Raw genomic sequence first — 17220 nt, 5'->3', positions numbered from 1 at the left:
TGCTCCAAATAAATAAATGCATACATGGAGAAGCCTTTTGAAATTGAACCTGGGACTTTCTGCCTGCAGAGCAGATGCTCCACTGCTGAGCACACAGCAGCCCTCCGGATCCTCTGGGGCTGTGTTCCCCTTACCATAGAGCAGTGAGGGCGGACCTTTTAGGTGCCCAAACTGCAACCCCAAACCCACTGATTGATCACAAAGTGCCAACACAGCAATTTAACCTGAATACTGAGATTTTAGTTTAGAAGGGGAGGTTGGCGCATCCATTTGGAGAGAGAGTGGAGCAATACAGCAATTTGGCTTGCAGCACAGGAGCCCCACGTGGTCCTGTAGATAATGCTGCAAAACAGAAGGAGAGGAGCAGATGCTGCAGAGCTCAACTTTCTCCCGACTGCCAAAAGTCAGGCCGCAGAACAGCAAATTCCTTTAAACCAGTACTTGCTAGACGAGGACCAGGAGAAGCTGCAGCCAATCTGGAGGAGGGCATTAGCAACATCCTTCAATTGTCTGGGCAGAACATCATGTGCTGCCAAGAAGAGAGCCTCCTGCCAGGTGAGCAAGAAGAGAGGGCAGGCGAGGGGGGCGGCCACAAAAGACTCACAGGCATCCTCCAAATCCCGGGTCAGGCTAGGATTACTCTATGGCATTGGTGGCAGACCTATAGCACACGTTCCAGTGGGGGCACTTAGAGCCTTCACCCCAGCACAGAGCTGGCAGAAGGCGAGGGCAGCGCATTGAGTCCTCAGCTTAACTTGTGTCAAAGTAGAAGTGCCTCGGATAGGGTGTGGTGTGTGTGTGCAAAATGGAGCCACAACCTCCAGGGCACACGTTTTCCCTTGGGGAGTGAAATATACTCGGAGTCCTGTAGTGACTTCATGCTCTTTATTGGAGCTTGTAAAACAGTGAATGAAATGCCCCCCCCTCCCAACCTCAGGCTTTTATATACAATATTTGCACAATGAGTCCTGTCTGATTGGCTGATTCTGCTTCCCTCCTGGAGCCTGATTGGTCTTTTCTTGCAGGCCAATCAGTCGTTGCATTCTACGATCCCACCAGCCTAATAGGCTGATTAACTTCTTCCTGGTCTTCTCCTGCAAGCCAATCAGTTGTTGCATTCTAGGATCCTACTTGCCTATTGTTCTAGGATCCAAGCTTAGTACATAACACCCCTCCCCTCTAAGTTCTTGTTGTGCCCGGAAGGTTAGCATTCGTAGTCGTTGAGGTATGGTGGTCACCCACGTATGTGTTGTGGTCTTAGGTGTCTCTCGGTAGGGGTTCCTGGTTCTGGCTCTTGTTCTGGGGCTGCCGGCTGTGACAGGGTCATTGGGTTGGGCGCCGCTGGTCCACTCGGTCATGGTTCTGGTTCCTGTAGCTGTTCAGCCTCTGGACTTCCTAGTTCTGCCTCCTTTACCTGCTCCTCTTGCTCTATGGGCCTCACCCTTCTGCTATCCCCTTGGGATTCCTCTGTCCAGCCCTCCTCGTGGTTTCCCCCCGGGAATCGTTGCCGTAGTTGATCGCAGTGGCAGTGCAAGGCTTGCCCCCCCTCCATTAGCACCTCGTACACACAGGGCCAGTCACCCTGGTGACTGTGGCGGGTACCCATGCTGGGCCTGCCCCGAAATTCTTTGCGTACACTGGGTTGCGGGGCTGGAAGGTCTGGGGGTTCCTACCTTCCTCCACAGCTGCCTCGTCCTGGGCCCTGTCGGGGTGAAATCTTGTTGTGAGGCGCCGGCCCATGAGTAGTTCTGCTGGGCTCCAACCCGCATTGTGCTGCGGGTGCTATGCTGGGGTAAGAGAAATGCAGCAAGGCGGGACTTCCAGTTCCCTTGTGTCATGCAGTGGAAGGCATCCTTGGTGGTCCGACCCATGGGCTCTGCTTGGCCATTGGTGGTGGGGTGAAATGGCGCCAATCGTGCGTGGCAGATGGCGTTTTGCATTGTGAAGGTCTGAAACTCCTCTGACGTGAATGCTGTTCCGTTGTCTGAGATGAGGGTGTCAGGGAGCCCGTGGGTTGCGAACAGCCTACATAGTACTCAGATGGCCGCGGCCGTGGAAGTGGATGGTACCTGGGCGACCTCCAACCATTTGGAGTATGAGTCCACCACTACGAAGAATGTCCTTCCCGGAAGGGACAGCGAAGTCCACATGCAGGCAGGACCATGGCACTCGGGCAGACTCCCAGGGTTGGACGGGGGCCCTTGGGGGATTTGGGTGGGACTCCTGGCAGGTCTGGCAGTATTTAACCCAGGCCTCTATCTCCCCGTCGATTCCCAGCCACCACACATAGCTCCTTGCAAGGGCCTTCATTCTCTCTACCCCGGGTGTGTTTTGTGTAGGGCTGTGAGGACCTTTTGGCGAAGAGGCTGGGGAATGACCACCCTACTTCCCCATAACAGGCACCCCTTGTGGGCTGACAGTTCGTGCTTGTGGGTCATATAGCCCGCAAATTCCAGCCTGGGGTTGCTACTAGGCCATCCCCAGTGACCTTGTCCTTCATGGAGTGGTGTGCTACTTCCGGTGCCTGAATGGGGCGGTCAGGAAGTTGTTCCAGGATCATGACCTCATGTGTGGTTGCTGGGTTGGGGCTGGTCTCAGGTAGTGACAGTCTGCTGAGGGCATCTGCGTGGGTCATTGCCTTCCCGAGCCGCTGGACCAGTGTATACTGGTAGCCGGTGAGGAAAATTGACCACCTGAGGACATGGGGTGGTAGTACTTGAGGGGTTTGCTTCTTGGGGACAAATAGGCAAAGCAGCGGCTTGCGGTCGGTCACCATGGTAAAGGGGTGCCCATACAAGAAATCGTGAAATTTCTTTACTCCCTTCATGATTGCCAGGCCCTCTTTGTCTATTTGTGAATAGTTCCTCTCTGCTGTGGAGAGGGTCTGGGGAAAGTAAGCCTTCCATCCTCTCTTCCATCCTGAAGTTGGAAGCCTAGTACAGTGCTGACGCCATAGGGTGAGGCATCGCATGCCAGCACCACTGGCAACCTCTCCTCAAAGTGTGCTTGGATCACCGTAGAAGATGGCTGAAAATACCATCTCTCCGGTTCCCACAGGGTAATTTACGAGGCTGTAAAGGGGAGTAGAATCATAGAGTTGGAAGAGACCACAAGGGCCATCCAGTCCAACCCCCTGCCAAGCAGGAAACACCATCAAAGCATTCATGACAGATGGCTGTCAAGCCTCTGCTTAAAGACCTCCAAAGAAGGAGACTCCACCACACTCCTTGGCAGCAAAATCCACTGTTGAACAGCTCTTACTGTCAGGAAGTTCTTCCTAATGTTTAGGTGGAATCTTCTTTCTTGTAGCTTGAATCCATTGTTCCGTGTCCGCTTCTCTGGATCAGCAGAAAACAACCTTTCTCCCTCCTCTATATGGCATCCTTTAATATATTTGAACATGGCTATCATATCACCCCTTAACCTTCTCTTCTCCAAACTAAACATACCCAGCTCCCTAAGACGTTCCTCATACGGCATCATTTCCAGGCCTTTGGCCTTTTTGGTTGCCCTCATCTGGACACGTTCCAGCTTGTCAGTATTCTTCTTAAACTGTGGTGCCCAGAACTGGACACAGTACTCAGGTGAGGTCTGACCAAAGCAGAATACAGTGGTACTATTACTTCCCTTGATCTAGATGCTATACTCCTATTGATGCAGCCCAGAATTGCATTGGCTTTTTTAGCTGCTGCATCACACTGTTGACTCATGTCAAGTTTGTGGTCTACCAGGACCAGGGTAGTCTCGAGCAGGTCGCGCGCCCTGGTGCTGAGGGGCGGAGATTGCTCCGGCGCACCCGCCCTCACAGGGCGCCACCGGGGGTCTACCTAGAGCCGGCCCCGACCAGGACTCCTAGATCCTTTTCACATGTACTGCTCTCAAGCCAGGTGTCACCCATCCTGTATTTGTGGCTTTCATTTTTTTTTTTTTGCCCAAGTGTAGTACTTTACATTTCTCCTTGTTAAAATTCATCATTTGCTTTGGCCCAGTTGTCTAATCTGTTAAGGTCATTTTGAAGTGTCCTCTGGGGTATTAGCCACCCCTCCCAATTTGGTGTCATCTGCAAACTTGCTTAGGATGCCCTCAAGCCCATCATCCAAGTCATTGATAAAGATGTTGAATAAGACTGGGCCCAAGACAGAACCCTGTGGCACCCCACTAGTCACTTCTCTCCAGGATGAAGAGGAGCCATTGATGAGCACCCTTTGGGTTCGGTCAATCAGCCAGTCACAAGGAAGGGCATTGCCTGAGTGTGGACTGAGTGTGGAGTGTAAACAGTCAAGAATGTAAATAACTCAGGCATATGAAGAAGGAAAATACAAGTGAAGGCTGTCTTATCTATCTAGATCAGGCAGAATTGGCTAGGAGTGTAAGAGTCCTGCTGCATCCAGCCAGTACCTCTGGGGAGCTTACAGGCCTGGGCCCGAGGGCAATAGCCTTCCCTGCTGCTGATCCATCAACAGCCCGTATTCAGGGGCCTAAGGTTGCTGATATTGCAGATAATATGTAGCCCTCATGGCTGGTAGCTGTTGATAGCCTTATCTTCCACAAATTTCTCTAATCCCCTTCTAAATACATCTTGGTTGGTGTGTAACCCCATATTTTATGGCAACAAATTCCATACTTTAATTTGGATGGGGAACCGGACCTTTCCAGCTCTTCTCTACCAAGTGCAGGCCAAATGTGACAGGAGGGTGTAGTGGCTTCAAGCCTGCTTTCTGCAGGGATTAGTTGTGCAATTGAGTTCCCTACACCTGATGTCGCACAGGTGTGGCTCTGGGAAAATACCTTGCGGGTCAAACTGGAGCAGCTGATAAGCAACATCCAGCATGCAGGCCAGAGGTTCCTCACTCCTTGTTTAACAAATGCTGTGTGAAGAAGCACTTCCTTTTGTCCACCCAGAATCTCCCAATATCTGTTCTTCACTGGATGATCCCAGGCTCTAGAATTATGAGAAGAAGTTTGCTTTCCTCCTCTTCCTCCTCTACCAACATGGTAGTCTTTATTTATAAGATTATCCTACAATCAGAATGTTAGCAGGTTGCGTTGGGGGGCTGAGGAATGAGATTGTTTTGTGACATGTTTTGAGAGCCTGGTTTTGTGTGCAGGTGTGGTGCTCAGTGGAGCATTCCGTGGTGCTGTTTTGCCCCTCCAAAAGAGCTCTTCCAGTTATGCATTTCCCCAAAGTCAAGCAGTGTGCCAGAGCAATGGAAGTGTTTCTGCTGACACTTTCCTTTGTAGTTGCTTAGCCCTGAGAAGGTGAGGTTGTGGCTTCAGATGTCACATCGCAGGAGAGAGGATGTCACAATTTGTATCAAATCAGTTGCCAGAGCCAGGACATTATGCACTACCTGGACTGCAGGACTCAGAACACCTCTGTGGACCAGGTTACTGGGAATGGCAGCAAAGTTCCCGGACAGTGCTGGATTAAACCCTGTGGAGGCCCCTAGACAGTTGAAATCTTGCTCCCCCTCCCCCCTAGTGGGATAACATTGATTGTAATTTCCCCCCAAGATCAAATCAATATTATTTTCAGCGGTTGTCACATGGGGCCCAGAGGCCGGTGCCTACTCTGCCTATTTGGTAATCTGGCACTGTTCCCAGGGGCATCTGGTTGGGCCCTGTGATGGCAGAGTGCTGGTCTGGAAAGGCCTGCAAGGCTGGTTGGTTGACACCTGACTGTCTCCATTGGAGACAAGGGAGGTCAAGTTAAGCTGTTGGGAGGTTGCAGCACCAGCAGTGGCTGCAGAGACCGATGCAGGAGAGACATGCTCTGCTGCAGATGCCCAGGGCCTGTCTTGTCTCTGCTTCCGGATGCATGGCCTGACGGACTGTCTCCAGGCAGCCCTGGCTTTAGTGTGCTGTGGAAAGTTCCCCCGCACACGGCGCCGAACTGAGGGGGCACAAAATCGAGCAGATCAGTTTGGGGGTGCCAAAGATGACCAATAGTCGTCCGTGCTCCGGGAGCTGCCTGCGGTCGCCTGCAAAGGCTACTCGCCCCTTGTCCGCAGCCCTGCCTCTCTGTCTTCCGTGGCGCCGGTGCTGCTGATGGCGACTCCTTTCCACTCCCGCGACGAAGCCAGCAACCCGCCGTGCTCCCTCGTGAATGCGCCTCCGCAGCCCCGCCAGACATGGCGTGTTTGGGGCACCTGCCAGTCTTCCTCCCAGGCACGCTGGATGGCTGAGCGTAACGTGTGAAGCGGCGTGCGCGAGCAGGCGGGGCGAGCTCGCCGGGGCGGCGCTCAGGCGGCTTCTGCTCCGGATTGGGAGCGCTCCTCCCGCGCGGGCGGCCACTTGAGGCGGCGGCGAGTCCGCGCTCGCTCGGGCGCCCGGAGCCAGGCTGGGCGGGTGGGCGGCCGGGCGCGGGAATGGGCTGAGCGAGCGCCGACGGTCCGCGGAGGCTCCTCTCGCGCGGCACTTGGGCCCGATCCCCTTCCCGGCGGCAGCGAGCGAGCGAGCGAGCGAGCGAGGGAGCGAGTAAGGGGAGGAGAAGCGAGCCGGGCGAGCGGAGGCGGAGCGCAGAAGCGGAAAGCCGCGCTCACGCCAGAGCCCCTCGGCGCCGGATCCGCGCCTTCCTGCCGGCGCCTCTGGGGCCGCCCCTCCATTTTGAAGGCAGCCTCGTCCCCATGGCGTTCAGCTCGTCGTGGCAGCTGCTGTCGCCCGTGCAGTGGGCCAAGTGGACGTGGTCGGCCGTGCGCGGCGGCGGCGGCCCGGCGGGGCCCGAGCAGGACGGCCTCCCCGGGGCGGACGGGCAGAGGCAGCCCGAGGACGACGACGAGGACGCGCAGGCGGACACCAAGTCGCTGAGTCTCAGGCAAGGCGGGCGGGCGGGCTGCGAGCTCGCGGGTCGACGGGGGCCGTTTCACACGAGAGGCGCTGGGAGCCCCTTGGCGTTTGCTTGGCCGTGGGATGCGGGAGGGCTGCGCGCTCGAGGGGCGTCCCCGGCGCCGCTCTGCCCAGGCCGGGCTTCTCCGTGGCGCCGGGGGCCAGATCCGCCGCGGGGATCGGCAAATGCACGTCGGAACGACCGCGGTGGCTGTAGCGTGGTAGAACTAGAAGGCCCATCTTCATGTGCAGGCAGGGCATCCCCTGACATGCTAGGTGCATGTGTAAATTAGCCCAGCAAACCTCTGTTTTAGACCTGATTGCCACATCCATCCACAGCGTATGCGCAGCTAAAAACGTAAATAAAGGGACCCCTGACCATTAGGTCCAGTCGTGACCGACTCTGGGGTTGCGCGCTCATCTCGCATTATTGGCCGAGGGAGCCGGCGTATAGCTTCCAGGTCATGTGGCCAGCATGACAAAGCCGCTTCTGGCAAACCAGAGCAGCACACGGAAATGCCATTTACCTTCCCTCTGGAGCGGTACCTATTTATCTACTTGCACTTTGACGTGCTTTCAAATTGCTATGTTGGCAGGAGCTGGGACCGAGCAACGGGAGCTCACCCCGTTGTGGGGATTCGAACCCCCGACCTTCTGATCGGCAAGCCCTAGGCTCTGTGGTTTACCCACAGCGCCACCCGAGTCCCAGCTAAAAATGTAAGGTAAAGGTAAAGGTAAAGGGACCCCTGACCATTAGGTCCAGTCGTGACCGACTCTGGGGTTGCGCGCTCATCTCGCATTATTGGCCGAGGGAGCCGGCGTATAGCTTCCAGGTCATGTGGCCAGCATGACAAAGCCGCTTCTGGCAAACCAGAGCAGCACATGGAAACGCCGTTTACCTTCCCGCTGTAGCGGTTCCTATTTATCTACTTGCATTTTGACGTGCTTTCGAACTGCTAGGTTGGCTTCTGCATTCTGTATTGAGACAGTCTGCGGGCAGGTAGGGTATCAGCCTGTGCACCTGGACCTCACTTAATCTCTTGGAGGTAAATGTTCTTACTTCTAATGCCAGATGCTTCTAACACATGCTCAGAGGCACTCCCTTGGCTGTATGCTGCTGTAGAAAACTGGTTGTGGGAGGGACAGCCTTACAAAGTGAGGCTCAGCCAAAGTCCTACCTATAAGCAGGTGAAGCAACTGCCTCAATTCATCTGGCAATGAGGCAAGGTGGGAGTCTGCCGGAGTGACATTCCATAGGCTGGGTGTGAACCACCTCCCTCTCTATGCCAGGTTCCTGAAACCCTATTTGAGAAGATGTTCAGAGCTGGGCTGGGAGGAGTGGCTAATTTGTCCTTCTCTTCCCTCTCCTTGTCTGCAGTTCAGATTCAGAAGGCCATTTTGGGACTCCCGAGGCAGAGACCCCAATCCACTCGCTGGGGAAGGAGCTGGAGGAACCATCCCTGCACCTGTTGGAGCCTGAGACTAAGCCCCAAGGTAAAGAGGCACAGAGGTTCCTTTTCGCACCTTTCTAAGGGAGTTAGAAGATGCCGTTTGATCCAGGCAGGCAGGCTTGATGGTCTTGCAGACCTCTCTGTGAAGACCAAGGTTGCAGATCATTTCTGTTTGGCTGCTTTGGGAAACAGGATTCTTGACTAGGCAAGCCTTGGATCCGGAAGAGCTCTTCCTATGGTCCTTTGAGAGCAACAGAAAGGTTGCAGCCATGTCTGGCAGACAGCAATTGTTCCGTAGCATCTTGGTTTGTGTCTGTCAGTTTCTGTAAATAGGTGATGGCCACCCCCAGTCCTTCTGGGTTGTGTGCCGTCTGAGGGAAGGGTGCCATTTCTCTGGGTTCTCCCTGAAGTCTCTGCAGGTGAGATGCTCCGCCACTGAGCAGTGGCCTTTCCCGGGCTTCTGCCAGAATGAGCATCTTCAGACGCTTCAAGATGACCTGCTTATTGGGCCTTCATTCTGATTTGCTTGCGGGAAAGTTTGTGTCCAAGCAAGTGCTATCTTGCACTTCCTAATGTGTTCTTCTGTCACTTTTCTGATCTGTTGAGGAAGTGGGTTTGTTGCACAAGGTCTCATAATCAGCTTGTTTCACAGCCTGACTTTGCTGTTATGTGAATCCCACCTGAAAATAGTCGGCATTCTTGGAGGCACCTTTCATTGATTTTTTTTTCTATTTTCTTTTAGCTGCAACAAACTAAAACTCTTCCCCTCCGGGAGTTCTTCAGCAGCATGCAGCTCCAAAGCCTTGGCCCAGAATAGTGCAAAGGCTCCCAGCATGTTCAAGGTGCAGCTCTTGGAAAGGCAGCTCCTTGCTTCACCCTCCCCATAGTCTATTGGGACCAGTTTTGGGCTCGGTGGGCTGAACCCTGTGACCATGAGGTGGGAAGCTCAGGCAGAGAGGCCTGGAAGCTGAGCTCTAGAAGGCAAAAAATAATTGCATCTGCTTTGATCTGCCCATGCTGGAAAGTGGAAGAAACACTTTTTTGCTATTGTGAGTTAGAATTTGTAACAGTTCATTCAGTAGCTATTTTCATTCAAATCTGTGTAGCCTTGTTCTGAGAGCTGCAGAGATACTGTATCTGCAGAAACACACTCAAGTGCCAAGTATTTTGTTGTATGTGTTTATTCTTGGCCATAATCTAAAACACAATTCTATTAGCCAGTGCATCTTAATGGACAGATGTTTGGGCTTAGGTCTGGTTTTGAGCCACAGCGCTGCCACAGAGTTTCAGCCTCGGCTTCCCCCAGTGTAAAATAATAGTGTTGTTTCTCTCAGGTGTTTTTGAACATTAATGCTTTGGCTCCATTTGTATGTAACATGAAGCCAAACCCTTATCCGCTGGAGAGGAGATTGTGGCTGCTTTGCTCCTCTCTGCTTGTGCTGCTGCTCTGCTCAGCCATGCTTAGTGTGTCCACCCAGTGGGCTGGTGGGCACCTGCCAGGAGCCCACGCCCCAGCAGGGGTGCCCCTGGTGAAAGCCTCATGGACCTGCCCCCGCTTCTCATTCCCACTGCAAGCTGCTTGTTCACCTGCCTCTCTCTTTGACCCAGACCCAGAGGGAGGGGGCAAGCAAACAGATGGTGGCAGGCTGAGGAGGTGGAGTGTCCGCCATTGTTTACTTGCTTGCTCGTCCCACAACAAGCAAGCAGGTGATGAGAAAGAGCAGCAGCAGCAGCAACTGGCGACAGTGGGCAGCAGCATTGGGGGTATCTTGTCCAAGAAACCCAACCCCAAAACCTCTGGCATTGGTACTGAGAGCAGATACGCTGAAGCAGAATGTAGCCTTCCCCCAAATAGTGTAGCCGTGCTGCGCCTTCTGCATGTTCCGAGTGCATCCTGAATATGGATGCTGCAGCAGTCTGGAACATGATAGCTCTTTACCTTAGCAATGGGGCACCTTTAATCCTTATTGGTAACACTGCTAATGTTAAAAAGAGATTTTTGTGTCTCACAAAATGGCCGGGGTCTTCCCCTTGGTTGTGAAAGTTGCACTCCCATTATTGTTGTGAGCTCCTAGTATCTTTCCATTGTTCTCTCATGCCTCACTGACATTTCTCTTTTTCCTCCTGGACTCCCCACCCCTCTCTGGAACACCACAATCCTTTTTTTTTCAATGAGGAAGTGACACTTCCTGCCTGCAAGGTTCTGATTGCTTAATTCCTTTTTTTCAAGTAATTTTTAAAAAACATCTCAATTCTTGCATTATTTACTTAATATTGTTGACTTCCTCAATTCCCCCATCACTGGGTCCGTTTTAAAATTCCAATTAAGCAGTTTTCATCTTATATCTTAAATTATTAAATTAAATTAATCAATTTATCCAAATCAAAAATTATTTTCCCTTCCTTCTATCTTCTATTTCTCCCCTTAGCCTAATTTTTTTTACCAAGAGCTTTCCATAAATTTAAATATTAATTCTTCTATCATACTAACATTTAAACACATTAAAACAAATTTAGCCCCCCCTTCCCCTGGATTCAGGGTTTCCCAGATTCTTCAGCGAGTTCCATAAGTCATTCCAGTTTCGGACCATCTAAATCAATCAAGAAAGTTATTCTGTGCCTGCAGAGTTTACCTTGGAGGTAAAAGATAGCCCGTGTGGCTATTAGCCTTTGCCTTATTCTGTGCCTGCAGAATTCTAGGCCCAACCTGCTATTTCTGGCAGAGTTTGCATTCCTGGGAACTTCAGAACTTCTTTCAAAAGCAGAAGTAAGTTACTAGTTCTCATGGCTGCAGTCTGATAGCAATACTTTGCTTTTATCCAGCACTTCGCCTAAAGCATTCACCCCCCCCCTTAATTTTGCAAGATGGGCCGGTATTATTGCACCTGCATTGTATTGGGACTGAGAAAATGTGGCTTGCCTAGGGCTGCTACTGGGGTGTGTGCAGTGGACCCTGAATTGTGTTGAGTTGACAGAGTGGCTGATATCCGAAGTCCTGTTCCTGGGAAGGCTTCTTTCAGCTCTGTTTGGTTGACAGCTGGCTGTGCTGGGCCAGGAAGGATGGGGCACATCAGTTCAGTACTTTTTTAAAAAGCCATCTCAGCTAGTGACCATCCCTACATTCTTGGAAGAGAAATGTGTATTATCATCTTAAAAGCTTTATTTTTGTATCTGTTGTTGTTTAGCCATCTTGGGCATGATTTGTGGTAAGGCAGGATGCAAATATTCACACATTATAATAGGTTAATTGCATGTTATTGGAACAAGTACTTTTTAAACCCCACCTGAACCAACTGCCAAGGTCTGCTGTTGTAAGAGGACAAAACTCCACACATTCTTTAGTCTTGGTGGTTGGAGTGTTTTGCTGCAACCTGGGAGAGGAGAGGGGGGTTTTAAATCTCCCCTCAGCTCACTGGGTTGTCATGAGGAGGGGGAAGAACTATGTACACACCTTCTTGAGCTCCTTGGAGGAAAAGCAGGATAGAAATGCCAGGAAGAAGAAAGGTATGAGGTCCAACTGCAGGGCCACCTTTGGGTGCTGTGAAGAAACCACTAGCCCCTGTCACAGGAGATGAGGGGTGTGGAATTCTTGCTATTTGGGAGGGAATTGCGAGACTTTTTGACCTTGTTTAGGCATTGTAGGGGTAGGCATCATATAGGCCAGGCATCCCCCAAACTGTGGCCCTCCAGATGTTTTGGGCTACAACTCCCATGATCCCTAGCTAACAGGACCAGTGGTTGGGGAAGATGGGAATTGTAGTCCAAAACATCTGGTGGGCCAAAATTTGGGGATGCCTGATATAGACTGCCTGGGAGTTGTTGTTTGGACTGAAGCCTGCTTTTGTCTTTGAGCATATAAGGAAAGGTCTTGGCTAGTTAAGGAGGTCTAACTCAGTCTCCCTCCCTCCCTTTCTCTGCCTGCCCCCAAAACTCCCTGGAGCCAGATCTGATTTAATGGCTGTTTGGGAGGAAGAGAGAAAACCGTTTCTCCCTCTCAGCTGAGGTTGACTCAGCACTAAGTCACAGAAACCACAATGTGTTTTTTTCTTTAAAAAGAAGAATCAGTATTTGAACTCTTCCCTGGTTGAGTGTACGTAAGAGTGCATGGAGGGTCCTGCTGGGTCGGTCCAAGAGCCTGCCTTGTCAGCATCCGATTTCCCACAGCAGCCGGTGAGGTGCCTGCAGGAAACCCACCCGCAGGGCTTGGCAACCACAGCCCCACCTCCCTGCTTTGGCATACTGCCATCATAACTTTTAGCCATCTCATCTGCTTCTCAAAGCTGCTTCAAGCTGGAAGCCATCGCTGCCTCTTGTAGCAGAGAATCCCAGAGTTCAGCTGTGTGCTGTGTGAAGAAGGCCTTCCTTCTGCCTCTCCTGAATCTCCCTTGTATCCTACTGTTATGGAAGAGGGAGGAAAATGTGTCTCTGCTGTTTCACTCAATTCATGGGATCTATGGATCCATCTTTTCCTCTCCTTAGCTGCACTTCTCCTTACTGCTTATATTCCAGCGGGTTGAGCCATGGCACTGTGAAGACGTTCAAGAGTTTTGTGCCTGCCTGTTTGGAGATAACAGTAGACTGACTTTCAGAATTCTCCAGTCAGGCTCCACCTATTAAAGCAATGGTATTTGAGGCTGGCCAAACATCACACAATGGTGCCCTTCTCAGCAAATCCTCAATCCTCCTCCCAAAGTCTGTGCTTGGAACAAATTGTGTCAATGAAGGGAGTTTGTGTACTTCTTTGCAAGGTTCTGGTTTGGATAATTCACAGTATTGCTGGGAGACAGAGGGAGGGAGGCAGACAGATCTATAGAGGTGCTCAGGATAGAAGGAGCCCTGAAAATGCCTGCAAAAGGTTTTATTTGCTCTTTGGTTTTACACAGATGTAGCAACCTATGCAGGGACCCAGGTGGCGCTATGGGTTAGACCACTGAGCCTAGGGCTTGCTGATCAGAAGGTCAGCGGTTCGAATCCCTGTGACGGGGTGAGCTCCCATTGCTCGGTCCCAGCTCCTGCCAACCTAGCAGTTCGAAAGCACATCAAAATGCAAGTAGATAAATAGGAACCGTTACAGCGGGAAGGTAAACGGCATTTCCGTGTGCTGCTCTGGTTCACCAGAAGTGGCTTTGTCATGCTGGCCACATGACCTGGAAGATATACGCCAGCTCCCTCGGCCAATAATGCGAGATGAGTGCGCAACCCCAGAGTCGGACATGACTGGACCTAATGGTCAGGGGTCCCTTTACCTTTACCTTTAGCAACCTATGCAAGTTCAGAATTTCTCTGCAGCTGCAAAAGACATTGTTATTTATAAAGAGAAAGGAAACTGAGATTCCAAGGAAATTATGTTCAGCATTTTATTCCAGATTTTGACAGTTTACACACACACACACACACACACACACACACACACACACACACTTCTTTCAACAGGGCTTGCAAAAGATATTTTGGATGGGTGGTGCCAGAAGTGGGGAGGATTTGCTACCTTGGACCCCCAAATGTTTTGCCTTAGCCCTGTATTCTGCAAATGGACAAGTGCATGGCACGCAAATGGTTTTGGGTACTGTACTTTTGATCACTGCTGTGAGGCCTGGCAGCCTCTATTTCTGCTGGAGCTTGACTAATACATCCATTGAAATTCTCTTGACCTGAATAGCTTTGCTAGATTCCCAGAAGGCCAAGAGAAGCATGTTTTCTGCAGGTAGCACATGCCCACGTTAGTGCAAGCGACCTGCTGCCAAAGAGATAGGGAGCTGTAAAAATACAAATAAAATGTACTAACTAGGGCATCTGTTTCATTTAACACAATGACTTGGATGATGGGCTTGAGGGCATCCTGATCAAGTTTGCAGATGACACCAAATTGGGAGGGGTGGCTAATACCCCAGAGGACAGGATCACACTTCAAAATGACCTTAACAGATTAGACAACTGGGCCAAAGCAAACAAGATGAATTTTAACAAGGAGAAATGTAAAGTACTACACTAAAAGGAAGGCACATTTGGCAAACCATCACCATAATCAACTTCCGCCTGTAAACCTATGTGATCACCAAAGAAGGATAGTTCTTAGCTGCTCCAAGCTCAGAAAGCAAGTATTTCAAGGTACAAGTCATTATGTAGGAAGCACTGGCCTAGATAGCTGGAATAGGGAGCAAGAGAGAAAGGAGCAATGATTTTGACAGGGTCAGTACCTGTAAGGGGGAGGGCTTATAGGGAACAGCCCCCCCCATCAGGTTGAGTTGTTCTTCGCAGAGCAGCAAGTCCAGTAGCGGATCAGATTACAGGAATCAGGAAGTAGAGAGGGAGGAGAGAGCCTCTGACAGCATGAGAGAGCCTCAACACCGAGTAGAGAGGGAGGCAGCTCGGGAGGAAATGGCGGGAGAGCAGTCAGAAGGACGGCCCTTCCCCCCGATGCCTGAATTGAGGCGCACGGCACCCTGTAGGGCAAGAGGGAGGCGCTTTGGGGTTCCCAAGCTGTTACGTTGAGTGTGAAACAGAAAGAAGCCATTGCGAGGTTCTGACTCGGACTGAGCAGACATGTTTTCCAGACTCTTTGCACTGTAAATAATATGCACAATAAAGACACCTTAAAGACAAGGAGGTGTGGAGCGTCGTTACTCAAGAGTAGCCGCAAGAACCTCTGACAGCAACCTCGCAATCTCTGAGAATACTTTTGAGCAGAAAGAACCATGAGTGCCTCGGATGCAGTGATCGTGGCTGCGCAGGCAGAGGTGGCCGCGGCACGAGTGGAGTTGGCACAGGTGGTTGTGACTGCCAAGAGGGAGTTAGAGGCAGCCAAGAGAGACGGAGACGTGGCACACCAAGAAGTTGGATCTGTTGGTGCAGGAGGTAAGGGCCAAGAGCAAGAGGGAGCAGGAACTAGTGAACCACGCAGCCCTGCTTAAGGCACAGCTGGAAGAGAGGAGGCTAGCGGACTAGAGGGGAGCCCAAGGGAGGTTCGGAAGAAAGGTCCCGTCCCTGGTGAGCAAGTTTAATGGGGATCCCCAGCACTACCTGGGTTTTAAGACGGAAATGAAGTATGCCTTAAAGCTGCAGGAGGGGGAATTCGCCAATGAGACACAGAGAGTTGCGTTTTCCATTGATCACCTCGAGGGCCCAGCGAGGGTGAGGGTTAGGGTTAGGGTTAGGGTGAGGCCGCTTATCACAGGAGAAAATCAAGCAATGCAAAATATGGATTTATTTTGTGAAGCAGTGGATGTGATGTTTTCAAGTGAGACGCAATTAGACATGACCAAGGAGGAATTGCATAATTTGAAGCAAGGGACAATGTCTGTGCGCGCTTTCTGGTCCCGGTTTGCAATGCTGATTCACAAACTGGGCTGGGATCTGACTTCTGAACCAGTGCAATCCACATTTTGTCTAGGGCTACACCCGGAAGTCAAAGATGAATTATCCCGGGGGCCACGTCCTGAAAATATGGACGAATTGAGTAAAGCAGCTTTAGCAGTGGGGGTGAGACAAGACGCGCGGTGGAAAGAGAAACCGGGAGGGAGAACAGTGTGTCCTTGGTTCCCATGTGCTCAGGAGACACCAGCTGAAGCTCTGCCCACCCCCAGAACCCATGCAGATCGACGGAGCCTGCGCGCGGGACTTTCAAAGCCCAGTGGTGCCGAAAAGAAAGGAGGGGAGGGGAGGAAATTGCTTTCTCTGTAATGCTCCAGACCATTTTGCCAGGAAATGTCCCAAGTGCAAGGAATGGCAAGGGAAGGCAGGAATCCTCAGAGCACACTCAGTTCCAGGGAAATGGAAAGCCTGGTTGCCGGAAACAGAAATGCAGCCCCCCCCACCCCCACCCCATCTCTCATCTAAGGAGATCAAGTCCTTCTGATAGCCTGGACCAAAGCCATCACCAGCACTTGGAATTGTGCCTGGGAAGGGACCAGCAGCCAGTGGACCATTCTCCTTGCAACAGGCTCCAGTCAGCAATCTGGCCACAACATCTTGGACTACTTGCTGAAGGCATCCCCACGCAGCTCGCCTGGCAGTGATCCAAATGGGGTGCAACCAAGGCATGTTTTGCAATTTCTCCCTTCTGTCTGTCCTGAATCTGCTGCCGTCAGTTGGCCTGGATGTTGTAAGTTCGGGTGTTATGAGAAAAAGAGAGATTCATTTCACTCTTACCCTCTGTTTTTGCCGTGCGTCTGTTTCAAACATCACTTTGTTCCTCTGCCTTGATGACTGACGGCTAAATGTGGCGGGCTGATTTCAGTAGTCTTACACCCTGTGCAACTCAAAAAGGACTTGCTTCTGAGTGTGTGTGTAAATATATAGATAGATATAGAATTGCACTCTGAACAACATTTCATTTGGGGTGATTGGTTGATAAAAAGGTTATACATGTAGTGAACGTTAATGGCTCATTGATGCATGAAGATCATTGGCAGATGTCATGTTGGACTCATGAATGAACTGTTCAGTTCCATCATTATTCCATATCCCAGGACATATATGTGTACCTTTATGTATCCAGATATAGAAGGACACTGCTGGTTTTTTTGTTTCAAAATCTCCAGGGCTACGGAGGAGGGCTGGGATTACAAAAATAGTCTCTGGGTTTTACTAAGTAATCTGTCAATTCTGCTGGTTTGACATAGCCAGTTTCTCTTGTCTTTCTGAATATCCTCCAAATGCTTCAATGTTTCAGGAATGGCCTCTTTGTGTGGCGCTCCTGTAATTTTCTGTGGAGAGAAACTCTTTGGGTTTAGGGCAGAAGGGGCTGTGGCTCCACAGGGGAATTCAAGCTATGCAGCCAACTCCCTGCCCAGTTTTGTGCGTGTCCAGAGCAGGGCAGGGTGCTTTGCTAGAAACCCTCTCCAGCCAAGAGCCCTGCTGGCCCAGACCACAGAAGACCCATCTGGGCCAGCATCTTATTCTCACAGTGGCCACTTGGATGCCTTCCCCATAACAGGGTAGTACA

The 17220-nt window shown here is 51.2% G+C and overlaps 2 protein-coding genes across 7 annotated transcripts in view; one reads left to right on the top strand and one right to left on the bottom strand.

The window, feature by feature from the left end:
• Window positions 1-17220, bottom strand: part of LOC118096848 (disintegrin and metalloproteinase domain-containing protein 2) — a 272336-nt gene that overhangs the window by 113547 nt on the left and 141569 nt on the right. The window lies entirely within an intron of this gene.
• TACC1 (transforming acidic coiled-coil containing protein 1) overlaps window positions 1-17220 on the top strand; it is a 66179-nt gene that overhangs the window by 13895 nt on the left and 35064 nt on the right. For 3 of the 6 annotated variants that reach the window (XM_088657648.1, XM_088657647.1, XM_035138972.3), the window contains exon 2: window positions 8204-8319. In XM_088657648.1, coding sequence (XP_088513774.1) covers window positions 8204-8319 — 116 coding nt within the window. Of the gene's footprint in view, window positions 1-341; window positions 556-6175; window positions 6815-8203; window positions 8320-17220 lie in introns of those variants that run through there. The other 3 variants (XM_088657649.1, XM_035138971.3, XM_035138970.3) reach the window with 3 other exon arrangements.

This window comes from Zootoca vivipara, chromosome 14 (assembly GCF_965207765.1).
Source record: "Zootoca vivipara chromosome 14, rZooViv2.hap1.1, whole genome shotgun sequence".
Classification (NCBI taxonomy): Eukaryota; Metazoa; Chordata; class Lepidosauria; order Squamata; family Lacertidae; genus Zootoca; species Zootoca vivipara.
This window is presented reverse-complemented; position numbering and strand designations above follow the sequence as displayed.